The sequence below is a fragment of the Jaculus jaculus genome, chromosome 4, assembly GCF_020740685.1.
Source record: "Jaculus jaculus isolate mJacJac1 chromosome 4, mJacJac1.mat.Y.cur, whole genome shotgun sequence".
NCBI lineage: Eukaryota > Metazoa > Chordata > Mammalia > Rodentia > Dipodidae > Jaculus > Jaculus jaculus.
The window spans coordinates 160408643-160423943 of NC_059105.1; the positions used below are offsets into that span (position 1 = coordinate 160408643).

Genomic DNA, 15301 nt, shown 5'->3' on the forward strand with positions numbered 1-15301 from the left:
AACAAAATAGTAAGAAATTTCTAACATAAGGACTAAATATAGACAATGTTGATGTACAACAAACAACTTCTATCATTTTGTATTTGTGTGCGGGGGGGGGGTACACATGCACGTATGTACAGATCTACATAACCAGTGCACACAAGAGCAGAGGCAAGAGAACGACATCTGAGGCGTCCTCCTCTCTCACTCTTTGGCCCGTTGTACTGACCCTGAAGCCGCACACCGGTGTTTGACTAGAATGGCTGACCAGCAAGCTTCAGGCTCCTCCCATCTCCGTCCTGCCAGGGTTGAAGGTGTAGTTGCAGGCTTTTGTGCTGGGGATCAAACTCAGGTCCTCCTGCTTACCTAGGGAGCCCTCTTGGCCCTTGAGCCGCCTTCTCAGAACATAACGTGTGTTTACATACGAGCCCTACTTGGTGGTATTACTTGACTACACTGGACAATTTTAAGAACAAGGAAGGCTTTGGCTAAGGCCGCCAGGATTTAGTATCTTCTTAGTCAATCGACTCCCAAACTCCAGGTTGAGCAATCCTAATATGAAAATCCAAAATCTAGAATGTACCAAAATCTGAGCTCCAGCATAATGCCACAGGCATGTTTCTATATCATGAGACCATTTCATATGCAAACTATTACAAAGACTGCATAAAATCACCTGTAGGCTAAGGATATAAGGGATATATGTAGAAGCTAAACAAAATTAATGTTTTAGACTTGGGATTTTATCCCCAAAATACCTTGTTACGTATTTCCAAGTATTCTAAAAGCACCCACCCCAAGGGAAAATTGTCACCATTATCCTAAACATTTTGGATAAAACATGGTCAACATGTACTGAAATCCCTCCAAAACCACAAAGTTAATCATATTACTTCTCATTTAAAAACTCCTAATGTTTCTCTAACACTGATGGGACCAAACCCAAATCTTACATTACAGCATAAAACATTCTTTACCATCTGATCATATTCTACTTTCCACTTTCTATTCTGTTCATTTTTTTTTTCATTAAACTGTGATTTACTACATAAAATCATTGATGGTATAAACTCCTTTTTCCAGCATTAGAGCCATTCACATATTACTCCATTTGACTAGGGCATTCGACTCCCTATCTACCCATTAAAATCTCTCCTGCCCTTTAATGGTTCAGCTCGGTGGCTGCTTGCTTTGAGAAGCCTTTCAGAGAAGAGATTCTATTCATGTGCTTGCAGAGAATCATGTAGGGGCTCTAATTCTCAGTACTAATGCCTATGCCTCTCTGCTCTAACAGATTAGGACTAGAAGGCTGGAAACTATCATTAAGCTAGTTCAGAGTATAAAATATACCTTATAGTAGGAACTTTATTTAGCCTTTCCATTTTTTTTTCTCATATAATTGGCTATGATATTCCCTGAAACTATTACATAGAATAAAGTCATTCAAAAGTGTTTCGCCAGAACCTAGTTTGGTTTGCTGTGCTTAGTAATCACTTTAACCAATTATCATCTTACAAACTCTACAACTTATTTTCACTGAAATTTAGTGGAAATCCTAAAGACAGGTCTCTTTAGTCTTAATGTGCAGAAATACTTACTTTGATATTTGGTAGAGTTATTGTAACCTGATCACCTTTGCCAACTTCAAGATCTCCTTCACAAGAAGCATCAATTGATGCAGGTTTAAAGTCATCTAAAAACAGATACAAATACCAGCATTTACAAGATAGAACAATGTGTTCCTTTTCCTGTAAGTTTCACCTGGCAGAAGCAACTTAAAAGAGGAGGATCATTTTGGTTTGTTGTTTTGAAGGGAATAGCCATTGTGGCAGGGAAAGAATGACAGAATTCATGGCACTGGAAACATGTGGCCAGGCTCCTCACATCCTGGCAGGTAAGGGAGAGACAAGCAGAAAAGCCATCCAAACCAATAGTTTTAGGCTCTTCCCACCTCCTCACCCAGCCAGACTTAACGTGTATCCTTGTGGCCCTAGTGGAGAGAGGTAGGCAGGCAGAACAGAAAAACAGCGGAGCTGAGCAGAGCTGGGTGGAGTTTATGACAGGAAAAAGACAGGAGCCTTTATGGGCAAGGGGAATGACCCTATTGGTTTGTAGAGGAGGACAGAGGCTACAGCCAGCCCATTTGAGCCTTCTATTCAAGTAGTTCGCTAGACTCTGGACAGCAGGGGGCGCTGTAGACAGGTCTCGATCAGGCTTGAGTTTCATTTTTGTGGTAGCATCCCTTGGTTCTCTTTGAGGCTCAACCCTTAACTAATAAAACTGCCTAAAAAAGCTAGCTCTCTCCTGTCCTCCTTCAATCCCATCTAACCAATAAGAAAAATGAGGGATTGAGGGTTTTACGTAGTATCTTTAACACAACAGCTCTAGCCCAGGCTGACTTGGAATTCACTGTGTAGTCTCAGGCTAGCCTTGAACTCACAGCAACCCTCCAGAGTGCTGAGATAAAAGGCATGTTCCCCCATGGCTGGCTACTTTAAGACTCTGAAGCCCGTTAGGATACATGCAATATTCCTTTTGTTATCCTCAACAGGATACTTCTGTTCACACAGAAGTCAGCCACTAGTCAATATTCCACAATGAATTCTCTATGATAAATATTTAAGACACTAGAAATGGCATCTTAGCCTAAAATTATGGCCCTATGATCTCCAATATTTTTCTGACAGAAAAAAAGGGGGGACAGCAGTGAGAAATATGACTGTCATTTAGCCACAACAAATAAATGATGTAGCAGAGATGAGTTGGTAATCCAGGTCATGAAGGCGACCTGTGACCTAAAGAACGAATAAGGCTCATCTCAGAAGGACAGTCACACCCTGCTCTAGCCAGCTGCTGCCAAAAGGAGATAGAGAAGCCGGGCATGGTGGGACATGCCTTTAATTCCAGCGCTCGGGAGGCAGAGGTAGGAGGATCGCCTTGGGTTTGAGGCCACCCTGAGACTACATAGTGAATTCCAGGTCAGCCTGGGCTAGAGTGAGACCCTACCTCAAAAAAAAACAACAAGGGCTGGAGTGATGGCTTAGTGGTTAAGCGCTTGCCTATGAAGCCTAAGGACCCCAGTTCGAGGCTCAATTCCCCAGGACCCACGTTAGCCAGACGCACAAGGGGGCTCAGCATCTGGAGTTCGTTTGCAGTGGCTGGAAGCCCTGGAGCACCCATTCTTTCTCTCTCTCTCTCTCTCTCTCTCTCTCTCTCTCTCTCTGCCCCTTTCTCTGTCTGTCGCTCTCAAATAAATAAAAATAAACCCAAAAAAATTTTTTAAAAAAAGGAGATGTCACACTAAAGCTTTTATTACTTTGGGGATGTTGGTCCATGTTACAGAAGATAATCTTTCTGTAGTTGCTGTTCAGCATCTCATTGTGTAACAGTAATAAGTGGTGTCATTGAAAACAAAAATTTTGCTGGGCATGATGAAACACGTCTTTAATTCCAGCACTTGGGAGGCAGAGGTAGGAGGATCGCCTTGGGTTTGAGGCTACCCTGAGACTACATAGTGAATTCCAGGTCAGCCTGAGCTAGAGTGAGACCTTACCTCCAAAAACCAAAAAAGAAATTTTACTATTTAGTATCCCTTATCTGTATATAAATTGTAAAGCTAGTGCGAGCTCAAATCTAAAATTAAGTCTAATGAGTTACTCAAACTCTTCTACCTAATGAATCACCTATTGCTGACCACTTAGTTTAAAATTAATAGAACATTTAAGTAAATTAAATGCATAGGCACTCTTCATATACACATGGGCATAATTTATCAAAACTAGTAAGTTCCTATTATGTATTCTTTTTTAAAATTTTTTTATTTATTTGAGAGCAACAGACAGAGAGAGAAGAGGGAGATAGAGAGAAAGAATGGGCGCACCAGGGCCTCCAGCCACTGCAAACGAACTCCAGATGCGTGCGCCCCCTTGTGCATCTGGCTAACATGGGTCCTGGGGAATCGAGCCTCGAACCGGGGTCCTCAGGCTTCACAGGCAAGTGCTTAACCGCTAAGCCATCTCTCCAGCCCACTATTATGTATTCTTTATCATGTTCCAAATACTATACCTGGTTGTCTGTGCAATCTTATTCCTTGTAATCCTTGTAAAAATATAAAATGTAGATATTATTATTACCATTTTCACTGGAGCTGAGAGCTTAGAGAATGTTCCCAAAGTTATATTATATATACAGATAGTGGAGACCAAGGATTAAAAACCAAATTTATCTGATGCCTTAATGTAAGAGACAGGCAAAAGTTTCCCTGAGCAGAAAGAGACTATTATTACATTGGCCTGAATGCTTCTTATAAATTAGATCCACCTGCCCTGTATAAATGCCAGATTCTCTATCATTTCCATCCCTCAATAAATTCTTTTTTAGTTTTTTTTTTTTAATTTATTTATTTGTTTGAGAGAGAGCAAGAGGCAGAGGGGCGAGAGGAATGGGCTTGCCAGGGCCTTCAGCCACTGCAAATGAATTCAAAACGCATGCCCCACCTTGTGTATCTGGCTTATGTGGGTCCTGGGGAATTGAACCTGGGTCCTTTGTCTGTGCAGGCAAGTGTCATAACCACTAAGCAATGTCTTCAGCCCCCTCACTGAGTTCTTCTTAAGAATGGGGCCAGGGGCTGGAGGGATGGCTTAGCAGTTAAGGCATTTGCCAGCAAAGCCAAAGGACGCAGGTTTGATTCCCCAGAACCCACGTTAGCCAGATGCACAAGGCAGCACACACATCTGGAGTTTGTTTGCAATGGCTGGAGGCCCTAGCGTGCTCATTCTCTCTCCCTCTTCCTCTAATAAATAAATAAATAAAAAGTAAAATAAGAGTGGGGCTAGGCTGGACATGGTGGCACATGCCTTTAATGCCAGCACTTTGGAGGTAGGAGGATACTGTGAGTTCAAGATCACCATGAGACTACATAGGGAGTACAGGTCAGTCTGAGCTAGAGTAAGACCCTCCCTCTGGGGGAAAGGGGGGAAGAGTAGGGCTCATGTTGGAAATGAACCTATTCTCAAGTGTAATGGTAACTTTATTTAAATAAACCTAAAATGCTTCTGTACCATTACAATGCCTATTTCTACTTCAACAAGAAAAAAAAGACTGAAAACCTTTCCAGAACCTTTTTATTTATTTATTTATTTATTTATTTTTCAAGATAGGGTCTTGCTCTAGTCCACACTTACCTGGAATTCACTCTGTAATCTCAGGATGGTCTTGAACTCACAGCAATCCTCCTACCTCTGCCTCCCAAGTGCTGGGATTAAAGGTGTGCGCCACCACGCCCAGCCAGAACCTTTAGTAGTACTAAATGTAAATGTGGACTATAGATTTGTTTATATTGTCACCTTGTATATTTTCATCATCATTCTCATAGCTGAATTGTGTCGCTCTGTTTTTGAAAATACGGTCCCAACGTTTTAAGAACCTTTATAATGCTGGGAATGCAGCACAATGGTCAAGTGCTTGCCTAATATGTGCAAGGTCCTGGGTTTGATTTCCAACACCGCAATCAATTAATGAACCAATCAAATAAATATGAAAATCACAGGACCTTTATAAATGAAAGGCTTTGAGGCACCTGAAAGATATTTTTCAGAGGCTATTTTTACTCATTTTATGCCTGAAACAAAAGAATATGTACCTAAGTTATATAAAAACATATTCTTGGGGCTGGAGAGATGGCTTAGTGGTTAAGCGCTTGCCTGTGAAGCCTAAGGACCCTGGTTCGAGGCTCGGTTCCCCAGGTCCCACGTTAGCCAGATGCACAAGGAGGCACATGCGTCTGGAGTTCGTTTGCAGAGGCTGGAAGCCCTGGAGCGCCCATTCTCTCTCTCTCCCTCTATCTGTCTTTCTCTCTGTGTCTGTCACTCTCAAATAAATAAAGAAAGAAAGAAAGAACAAAAAATGAGAAAATTAAAAAAAAAACATATTCTTGAGCAAACTTCTGTAATTTTAAACCTTGTAACTTTAAAAACATCATTATTAAGGTCTTATATACTTGAGGAGAAAGAGGAGAGATCATGCTACTTCTTGAGAACAAGGCATTGAGAAACCAGATAAGAACCATATCTTACTTTTGGAAAATAGGACTGAAGAGAAAGAGAAAACAGGGCCGGCATAGCCCTAGCTGTCTCACTGAAGGGAGTCTTGGTTACTACAGTATGATCATCTAAGGGAAAAATAAACAAGGGACATCACTGAAGATCTGCTGTTAGCAAGTCTTTCCTCGTTATTTTACCAAACATGTTAATTTTGCTTAATAAAATTATTTTATAAATCTGTATTGTTGGAGTTTGATTAAAACCATTGGTTCTCATCTTCACACTGCATTATTGTAAGTAGATCGTCCACAACTTAGGCAAACTTCTGGAGAGTGAGTTTTCTTAAAAATATGTTTATTTATTTATTTATTTGAAAGAGGAAGAAAAAGAGACAGAGAGACAGAGAGACAGAGAGACAGAGAGAGAGAGAGAGAGAGAGAGAGAGAGAGGGAGGGAGGGAGGGAGGGAGGGAGGGAGGGAATATGAACATGCCAGGGCCTCCAGCCACTGCAAATGAACTCCAGACACATGGGCCACCTTATGTATCTGGGTTGCGTGGGTACTGGGGAATTAAACCTGGGTCCTTAGGCTTCACAGGTGAGCACCTTTACAGCTAAACTCTCTCTCCAGCCCCGAGAGTGAGTTTTAATTGGATAATTCAGAGTATAAACCATAGAGGAAAACTGGACAGAATGACTGAGATATGTGGAATATTAAGACAAGTAAGAATGGTTGAGCTGCTGAAAGGAAGCGAAACATACCTACTTTATAATTCTGCCACAAAAGAGGTTATGATTCAATGATCTCAGTTTCCTTTCTGCTCTAGAATTCTGAGGGCTATTATGCAAAAGAAAGGTTTTACATACAGAATCACAGGTGTTACATTTTTTTTCTTTCTGGTATCTGTATCATCTAATTACTGAAACAAAAGAGCTTCCTTTGAGCCTATTTTCAACAATATAAAAGATAATTTATTAAAATTAGTTCCAGAGGACAAAAAAAAAACTAAAGTGTAAATCATATATGTAATTTTTTTTTTTCTTTTGGTTGTTTTCGAGGTAGGGTCTCGCTCTAGCCTAGGCAGACCTGGAATTCACTACGTAGTCTCAGGGTGGCCTCGAACTCACGGCTCGATGCAAAAGCTTTCAAGTAAAAAAAAATAAAAATTAATAAAACACCTTCCAATATTTTGATAATCAGTATTAACTGATAATGAAATATGGAGTCCAAGAGAGATACAGACATTGAGATAAGTTGACCAAGTCTCCTTAGGGCCCAACTAGGAGTCCTCATGTTGAGAGAAAAGAGACCTATTACCTACCCCACCAGCCTCAAGCCAGTCCTTTGCCCTGCATTGGGAACCTCTGTTCCATCTGTCACCTTTGTCATTCTCCTTTCCCCTCTGCATCATCCACTTGTCATGCGACTCCACGGTCTCCCCTGCACATCTTCTGCACAAAATCCCCCCTTCGTGTCTGTGGGTCTCACGTAAACCCGCCCAGATCTTTGCATGGAGGGCTGGAGATGGGATTGGGGGGGTAAGGACCAGGCTGCCACCCCCTTTCTCGGAAGGAAAGAGTAGGGGGAGCCTGAGGACAAACAGCCCCCCCGTGTCTTCCCCCTCACACCACCACCTCTCGTCCCCGGGGAGGGGGGGGGTCAGTCGTCACTCACAGCGCACAGTGTGGAAGGCGCAGCGTGGATGCTTCTCGAAACTGTCGCCTAACTTGAGAACTCGCTCGCGCCGGTCCAGGCATGAGATTCCCGGGGGTCCATTCATCCTCCCGGCTCCAAATCCGCCTGCACAAACCATCTGCTTCAACCCAGCCTTGGAGCAGCTCGGTCCCGGCTCCGGCCCCGCTCGCGCGCCGCGCCCGCCCACCACAGACTCCGCCCCTCGCGCCCTCCGAGTTCTGATTGGCTGTGTGGAGAAGAGCGCCCCGCCCCTTCGGCTCTGGGGGGGGGGAGAGGGGGCTGGCCCCGCCCCCGAGGACGCGACGCACCCACGCACGCCCGCCTGCCCGCACGCCCTCTCCGGGAAGGCCGCACGCTGGAGGGGCGCGGTGCGAGTCTAGGGGTGGAGAGACGCGGCGTGGAGGGAGGTGAGGTAACGGCCGGGAAGAGACCGGAAAAAGGGACACGCCAGGCCCCTCAACCGAGTGGACGGGGCTTGGAGGAGCGCGCGGCGGGGATTTGCGGTGGCGCCTGACGCCTGACGAGCGCACCCGGCCGGCCTCCGGGCCGTGGGGTCGCCCGAGGCCTGGGAACGCCCGGATGCTCTGACTGACTGGAAACGACGCCCTTGGGCGGCAGTCGTCCTCTGACCCTTTGTTGTAATTTTTTTTATTATTATTTTTTGAAGCAAGCCCAACAGACTGGCCTTTTTTTTTTTTTTTTTTTCTCTTTCTCTTTCTTTCTTTTTTAAAAACTAATTATAGAATTGGCGCGCCTGGGCCTCCAGCCATTGCACTCAAACTCCAGACGCGAGCGCCACATTGTGCGCATGTGCGACCTTGCGCATGCGCATCATCTTGTGCATCTGGCTTACCTGGGATCTGGAGAGTTGAACATGGGTCCCTAGGCTTTGCAGGCAAGGGCCTTAACTGCTAAGCCTTCTCTCCAACCCTGACGTTTATTTTTTATTTTATTTTATTTATTTATTTTAGGTAAGGTCTCACTCTAGCTCAGCCTGACTCAGGCTGTCTCAGGGTGGCTTCAAACTCATTCCCCTTATTGATTTGGCTCTAAACTGTATGTTTGTTAGATAGCCTAAATCTTATCATTATCATGGAGATCCTCCTACTTCTGCCTCCCAAGTGCTGAGGCTAAAGGCCCTGCAGCCCTCTGACCTCTAAGTATAAACCCAGAAGTAGTTTCCACTAGCAGTATTAGGGCTGGAGGAGGGGACATTTGGAGGCAGGGGCCAAAGGAGCGGAAGTGGGGTTGGGATAAGTTATAACTGGATTACATTTTATTTCTTTCCTTTATTCCCATCACAGCGACTCGTGGAGTCAGTAAAGGGCACAGCCAGAGGAGACTGGATTGCCAAGGGTGAGGGCTGGAGCTGGGGGTCTGGCAACAGGGTAAATAAATAATTGATCAGTATTTACCCCACATTCATGTGTTTATTGCAAAAGTGAGTGAAATATTATAGAAGTTGACAAATGGAGAAGTTGGTGCTGCATATGCGTAAGGACCTGCAGGAGGATCTAAGTTTGGATCACCAGAACCCCATGGGAAATGCTGGGCATGGTGACACCTACCTGTAAGCCCAGTGTTGGCCCAGTCCTAGGACCACTGTCTAGGTAGTCTAGTTCACTTGATGAGCTCTAGATTCTTAAAGAGATCCTATCTCAAAAATTAAAGTGGAAAGTGACTACACCCAATGTCAATCTCTGACCTCTACATGCACATGCATGCACAAGCACCTGCACATGCAGGAACATACATACACATGTAAAAATAAAGTGTACCAATAGCTGTTAGATGATCTTGCAGAGTAATTCAGCTATTGGACTATATTCCTTTATTTACCTTCTTCTACCTTAAGCAGATTTCTCAATTATTTTAATGGTGGGGTATGTAAATGTTTGTTTTAAAGTCGCACTGTTTCATATGGTAATTAAGCACTGAGGGTTTAAAGCCAGGTCTCTAGATTTGAACTCCAGCTTTATACTTAACAGTGTGACCATGCAAGCCAGTCAAACGTGTTTATCAGTACAATAATGATAAGTTTAAAAAAAAATCATACCTATGCCTTAGGGTTGTTTTGTAAGTAATCTTACTCACATAATAGCACATTTCTGAGGCCTAATGTGTTGACACATTTTACAGATTCAGTGATTAGCTAGGAGAGTTCATAGGAGTCAACACATGTAGTCTTATTTGTGGCTGTAACTTAGTATAGTGAAGGGATATAAAACAAAATAAGTAAAGTGAAAAATCAGTGAAATCCAGAGGAAACCAGGCACAGTCTTCCTCTCCCAGTGGAATTACATGGATACATGAAATTCCTGTAGCAAACACTGTTGTAGCACCTATGAAATATTGTTGCCCAGAGTAGCTTGTTAGAAACTCAGTGACAAGAAATTACTTGTTCATATGTCAGAAAGATATTCCTTTTTGGCAATGGTAAGAGGTACTGAGACTTTTAAGATGTACAGCTTAGTGGAAATAATTAGGCCATTGAAGACACTGTCCTTAGGAGGAATTAGTACTGTTTTTTTAAGAGCCTTGTTAGTTATCAAGAGACAGCTATGAAGGAGCAAGCCTGATCCCTCCCTTCTCTCAGGCTTCTTGCCTTGTAATGTGATACCTTCCATTCACCTGCACTCATGTCTTGTTACCATCTGTCACATGACAAAATCAAGGTAGCCTTCACCAAAGCTGAGCCAGTGCCTTGCACTCTGCCCTTGAACTTTACTCAGCTTCAGATGTTTCATTGTGTAATGGCAATAGGACTAATAAAACATCTATCAGGATTTTAGGATTCTAGAAGGAAAGCAGGTGTTCACCATAATCTCCACTATACTATTTATAAATAATCTTTTCCTTACAATTGCATAACATTTCTGAGGTCTGGTATGTTGGGGCGTCCTATGGTATCCATTCTTTTATAAACAGGCACCACTGGGCTGGAGAGATGGCTCAGCAGTTAAGGCACTCACATGCAAAGCCTAAGGGCCTGGGTTCAGTTCCCTAGTACCCACATAAAGCCAGATACACAGTGGTGCATGCATGCATCTGGGGTTCATTTCAATGACTAGAGGCCCTGGCACACCCATTCTTTGTCTCCTCTCTATCTCTGTGCTTGCAAATAAATTAATTAAAAATATTTTTCAAGCCAGGCGTGGTGGCGCATGCCTTTAATCCCAGTACTCAGGAGGCAGAGGTAGGAGGATCACCATGAGTTTGAGGCCACCCTGAGACTGCATAGTGAATTTCAGGTCAGCCTGAGCTAGAGTGAAACCCAACCAAAAAAAAAAAAAAAATCAAAGATAACAGTATTTTAAAAGTAAGTAAACAGGAACAGTCATCCATTCTTGCCAAAGAACAATAAAAACCTTCCTGAGGGCCTGAAGGGATGGCTTATTGTTAAGGTGCTTGCTGCAAAACCAAAGAACTGAGGTTCTATTCCCTGGGACCAACATAAACCAGATGCACAAGGCTGGCATGCCCATTCTCTGCCTCTTTCTTGCAAATAAATAAAAATAAAATATTTAAATAAAAGAAAAACTTCCTCATGTCCACATTGGTGATACCTGTCAAGGACCAGCCTTGTAAGTAGAACTTTGAAAGAATGCCATTTTTAGATCTGCCATACAGACTTTTTGCAGTCTGTTCTCTATGAATGAATTCTATCCTGGAATTACTGTGCAGAGTAGAGAAAGTGAATGTAAAGCTTCTAGCACAGTACCTGTATATACATATCAACAATAACTGTAATTCCTGTTACATGAAAGGATAGGGCTCTAGAACTGCAATTTTAGAGTTAAAGTGGTAGAAAAAACTGAATTTTCCATCAGGAAAAAATATATTTAACCATCACGTCCCAAGACAAAAAAAAAAAAAAACCCTAAATTTTCATATATACTAATCTTTTATTTTAAAAAATAAGTAAAAAGTGAATATTTGAGGATCTTTTGACATTTATCTTCTGATTTTGTTAAAGCACAGGTGATGGAAGAAATGAAGCCAACAGGTACAGATCCAAGGATCTTGTCTCTAGCTGCTGAAGTTGCAAAAAGTTCTGAGCAAAATGTCCCTGTCATATTGTTGAAGTTAAAAGGTAAAATGGGGGGGGGGGCTGGAGAGATGGTTCAGCGGTTAAGGTGCTTGCCTGCAAAGCCTAAGAACTTATGTTCAAATCTCCAGGTGCCATGTAGCACAGTGGCGCAAGCATGCAGTGTTGCACATGCACCACTAACTACCCAGAGTTCAATCGCTAGTACCCACAAAAAGCCAGATGCACAAAGTGGCACATGCATCTAGAGTTCATTTGCAGCAGCTAGAGGCCCTGGTACACCTATTCACATTCATTCTCTCTCCTTGCAAATAAATTTTTAAAGAAGGTTGGGCTGGAGAGATGACTTAGTGGTTAAGGCACTTGCCTGCAAAACCTAAGGACCCAAGTTCTATTCCCCAGTACCCATGTAAGCAAGATGCACAAGGTGGCGCATGCATCTGGAGTTTGTTTGCAGTAGCTGGAGGCCCTGGTATGCCCAGTTGCTCTCAAGTAAATAATAAAAAAAAATTTTAAGGTTAATAAAAGCCAGGTGTGATAGTGCACACCTTTAATCCCAGCACTCAGGAGTCAGAAGTAGAAGAATCACTGAATTCATGGCCACCCTGAGACTACAGAGTGAATTCCAGTTCAGCCTGGGCTAGAGCAAGACCTTATCTCAAAAAAACAAAAAAAGGATTAAACAAATGGTTTTGGGCCAATCATTAAGTAAACACCAGTTCTGTTACTGGTTTAGTGTTAACCTTTGTTTCTGATTTTACAGAGAAATACTATTTTTGTGGCATAGCAGTAATTTTTCCTTTTGGATATATTCCTAATATTGTATAATATAAAAATGCAAATAGGTCTTGGATGTATGGAGAAAAAATGGATATATCTTATTTTCTTTTGCTTAGATATAATAAACAACACCCCTGCAGGAAGCTCAGAGTTGAAGAAAATCAAACAAGATATATATTGTTATGACCTCATTCAATATTGCCTTTTGGTCCTCAGTCAAGATTATTCTCGGATCCAAGGTGGTTGGTCTACAATATCCCAGCTTACACAAATACTAAGGTAAGATGAACCCATGAGTTAGCTTGTTCTAATTTTCAGCAGTTGTTTCTTTTTTCATCTTCCTAAAAAGAATTGGAACCTCCTATAAGTCTTTAACTACTGAGCCTCTCCCAACCCATATTATATAGTCTACTATTTCTTTCTGCAGTGATCATTGCTTTTGCTTTTGCTCACCACTGAATCCCAAGTGGTTTATTGACTCAAAAATGTTTGAAGAAATGAAATTAAAGCTCTGTACCTGAGAAACTTATAGTAGAGATTGGGTGACACAAGAATAAATTATGTGCTAAAATGAAAGTGTGTAAGCAAAATACAGAAGATCAAACACAGAAACTTCATTCCCCTTATTGTTTTGGCTCTAAACTGTATGTTTATTAGATAACCTAAATCTTATCAATAACATTTAGAAGCAGCACTTACTTTTCTACTACCATGCTAAAAATTGAAAGGTCAGAATTGACCTTTTTGAAAAGGAGTCAATAAAAATGTTCTAAATGGCTAAGCTACTTCTTGATTGACTCAAACTGTGTGTTTTCTAAATAAATGAATGTTTTCTTCCTCGCCCCCTTTCCTTCCCTTCTCCCTACTATTTTTATGAAGCCATTGAAGGAGTTTGCCATATTTAGCTGTCAACTCTCTAAACTACCTAGCCCTATTTTATTACTAGATAAAAGCTAAATTCAAAGTATGCAGTTATAGGGCAGAAGAAATGGCTCAGTGGTTAAGGCCTTTGCCTCAAAGTATGGCATTATAAAGAAAAGTTAAAGCCAGGCATAGTGGTACATGCCTTTAATCCCAGCACTCGGAGGCAGACATAGGAGGATTACCATGAATTCGAGGCCACCCTAAGAGTGAATTCCAGGTCAGCCTGGACTAGAGTGAGACCCTACCTCAAAAAACCAAAACATAAAATAAAATAACAAATATATGTGATACTCTTTATACTTTAATTTTCAAGATTATTTCTGTAGTAAATCTTTATGTGTTAGTTTTGACCAGATACGTTGGCTTATAACAGTGTGTGTATGTGTGTATATGTATATATATATATATATATATATATATATATACATATATATGTATATATATATGAATAATATTGAACATCAATATTGATACATATATGTGAACATTAACCAGTTTTAGGCTTTTAACAGGTTTAGTATGGAATTATCTTTTATCAGTGTCTGCACATTTTGTTGAAAAGACTCAGACAACAGTATTTACTATCAGACTACAACATATTCTTGGGTTGGGGGCTCTTTACTACCCAAATACTTTCACAATTGACACTTTTGAATATACTCAGCTCATATCCAAGGAGTGGCTTTTATGTGGAGTTTCCAGAATCCATAGTGGTTTATTGACCTTATGCATATTGTAAAATGTTTCTACCAGAGTTAAGATACTAATGCTTTTGCTACTTTCCCTCATATAAGGCAAATATTTCCTAAAGTAGATCTCTTTGAAAGAAGAATTGGTATAAAACTAACGTATTTGATTTCCCTTTGTCCTGTGAATCTTACCCTAGGTATTTTCCAGCTGTTGGATGTCTAAAATGTATGAGTTAACAGGAATGCTACCCATGAACTTAATAGTCAAGATATTCATTGGCTTTTAGAGTAATTATAGCTAATTCACTGAAAACTTGGCTTATTTCTCTTTATTGTAAGGCAGTTTTATTTCTTAATACATACAACACAGGTTAGTTTTCCAGAAAGTTGTTAGACCAACAAGTTTTTAATTGGCTTATTTACAAAAACATGATACTGAAGATTCACATTAAGGCAAAATGTCTGTAGAAATTTGAGAATGTAACTGAAATTTGTGGTTAATACAAACTTGTACTCTTATTTCAGCCATTGCTGTGTGGGCTTAGAGCCAGGAGAAGATGCAGAGGAATTTTACAAGGAATTACTTCCATCAGCTGCCGAAAATTTTCTTATTTTGGGGAGACGATTGCAAACATGTTTCATCAATGCAACTAAGGCATGTTATTTAATGTCTTGTCATTTATTTTATTTTTTCAGTTTTCTAGATAGAGTCTCTCTATAGCTTAGGCTGGTCTCAGTCTTCTTGGCTCATTCTCCTGGGTACTGGGATTAAAAGCGTGTATTGCCATGCCAGATTATATCTTGAGAATGTCCCATGTTATTTTTCAAATGTGCCACCTTTGGCTGAAAGTACAACTAGAGTAGTGGATTTAAACATTTTTTTAAATTTTTTTTTGTTTATTATTTTTATTTATTTATTTGAGAGTGACAGACAGAGAAAGAGGCAGGTAGAGAGAGAGAGAATGGGCGCGTCAGGGCCTCCAGCCCCTGCAGACGAACTACAGATGCGTGCGCCCCCGTATGCATCTGGCTAATGTGGGTCCTGGGGAGTTGAGCCTCGAACCGGGGTTCATAGGCTTCACAAGCAAGCGCTTAACCGCTAAGCCATCTCTCCAGCCCGATTTAAACATTTTTTTTTAATT

The 15301-nt window shown here is 41.4% G+C and overlaps 2 protein-coding genes across 10 annotated transcripts in view; one reads left to right on the forward strand and one right to left on the reverse strand.

The window, feature by feature from the left end:
- The window catches only part of Eaf2 (ELL associated factor 2), a 39020-nt gene extending 31147 nt beyond the window's left edge, over nucleotides 1–7873 (reverse strand). Inside the window, exons 1-2 of one of the 2 annotated variants that reach the window (XM_045147950.1) lie at nucleotides 7698–7825; nucleotides 1581–1675 (exon numbers count right to left, since the gene is read on the reverse strand). In XM_045147950.1, coding sequence (XP_045003885.1) covers nucleotides 1581–1675; nucleotides 7698–7803 — 201 coding nt within the window. In that variant the 5' untranslated portion in view covers nucleotides 7804–7825. Of the gene's footprint in view, nucleotides 1–1580; nucleotides 1676–7697 lie in introns of both variants that reach the window. The other variant, XM_045147951.1, reaches the window with a different exon arrangement.
- Nucleotides 7874–8027: 154 nt separating this feature from the next.
- Iqcb1 (IQ motif containing B1) overlaps nucleotides 8028–15301 on the forward strand; it is a 35584-nt gene continuing 28310 nt past the window's right edge. For 2 of the 8 annotated variants that reach the window (XM_045147537.1, XM_045147543.1), the window contains exons 1-5: nucleotides 8038–8125; nucleotides 9023–9106; nucleotides 11695–11811; nucleotides 12663–12825; nucleotides 14685–14814. In XM_045147537.1, coding sequence (XP_045003472.1) covers nucleotides 11703–11811; nucleotides 12663–12825; nucleotides 14685–14814 — 402 coding nt within the window. In that variant the 5' untranslated portion in view covers nucleotides 8038–8125; nucleotides 9023–9106; nucleotides 11695–11702. Of the gene's footprint in view, nucleotides 8126–9022; nucleotides 9107–11694; nucleotides 11812–12662; nucleotides 12826–14684; nucleotides 14815–15301 lie in introns of those variants that run through there. The other 6 variants (XM_045147541.1, XM_045147538.1, XM_045147540.1 and 3 more) reach the window with 6 other exon arrangements.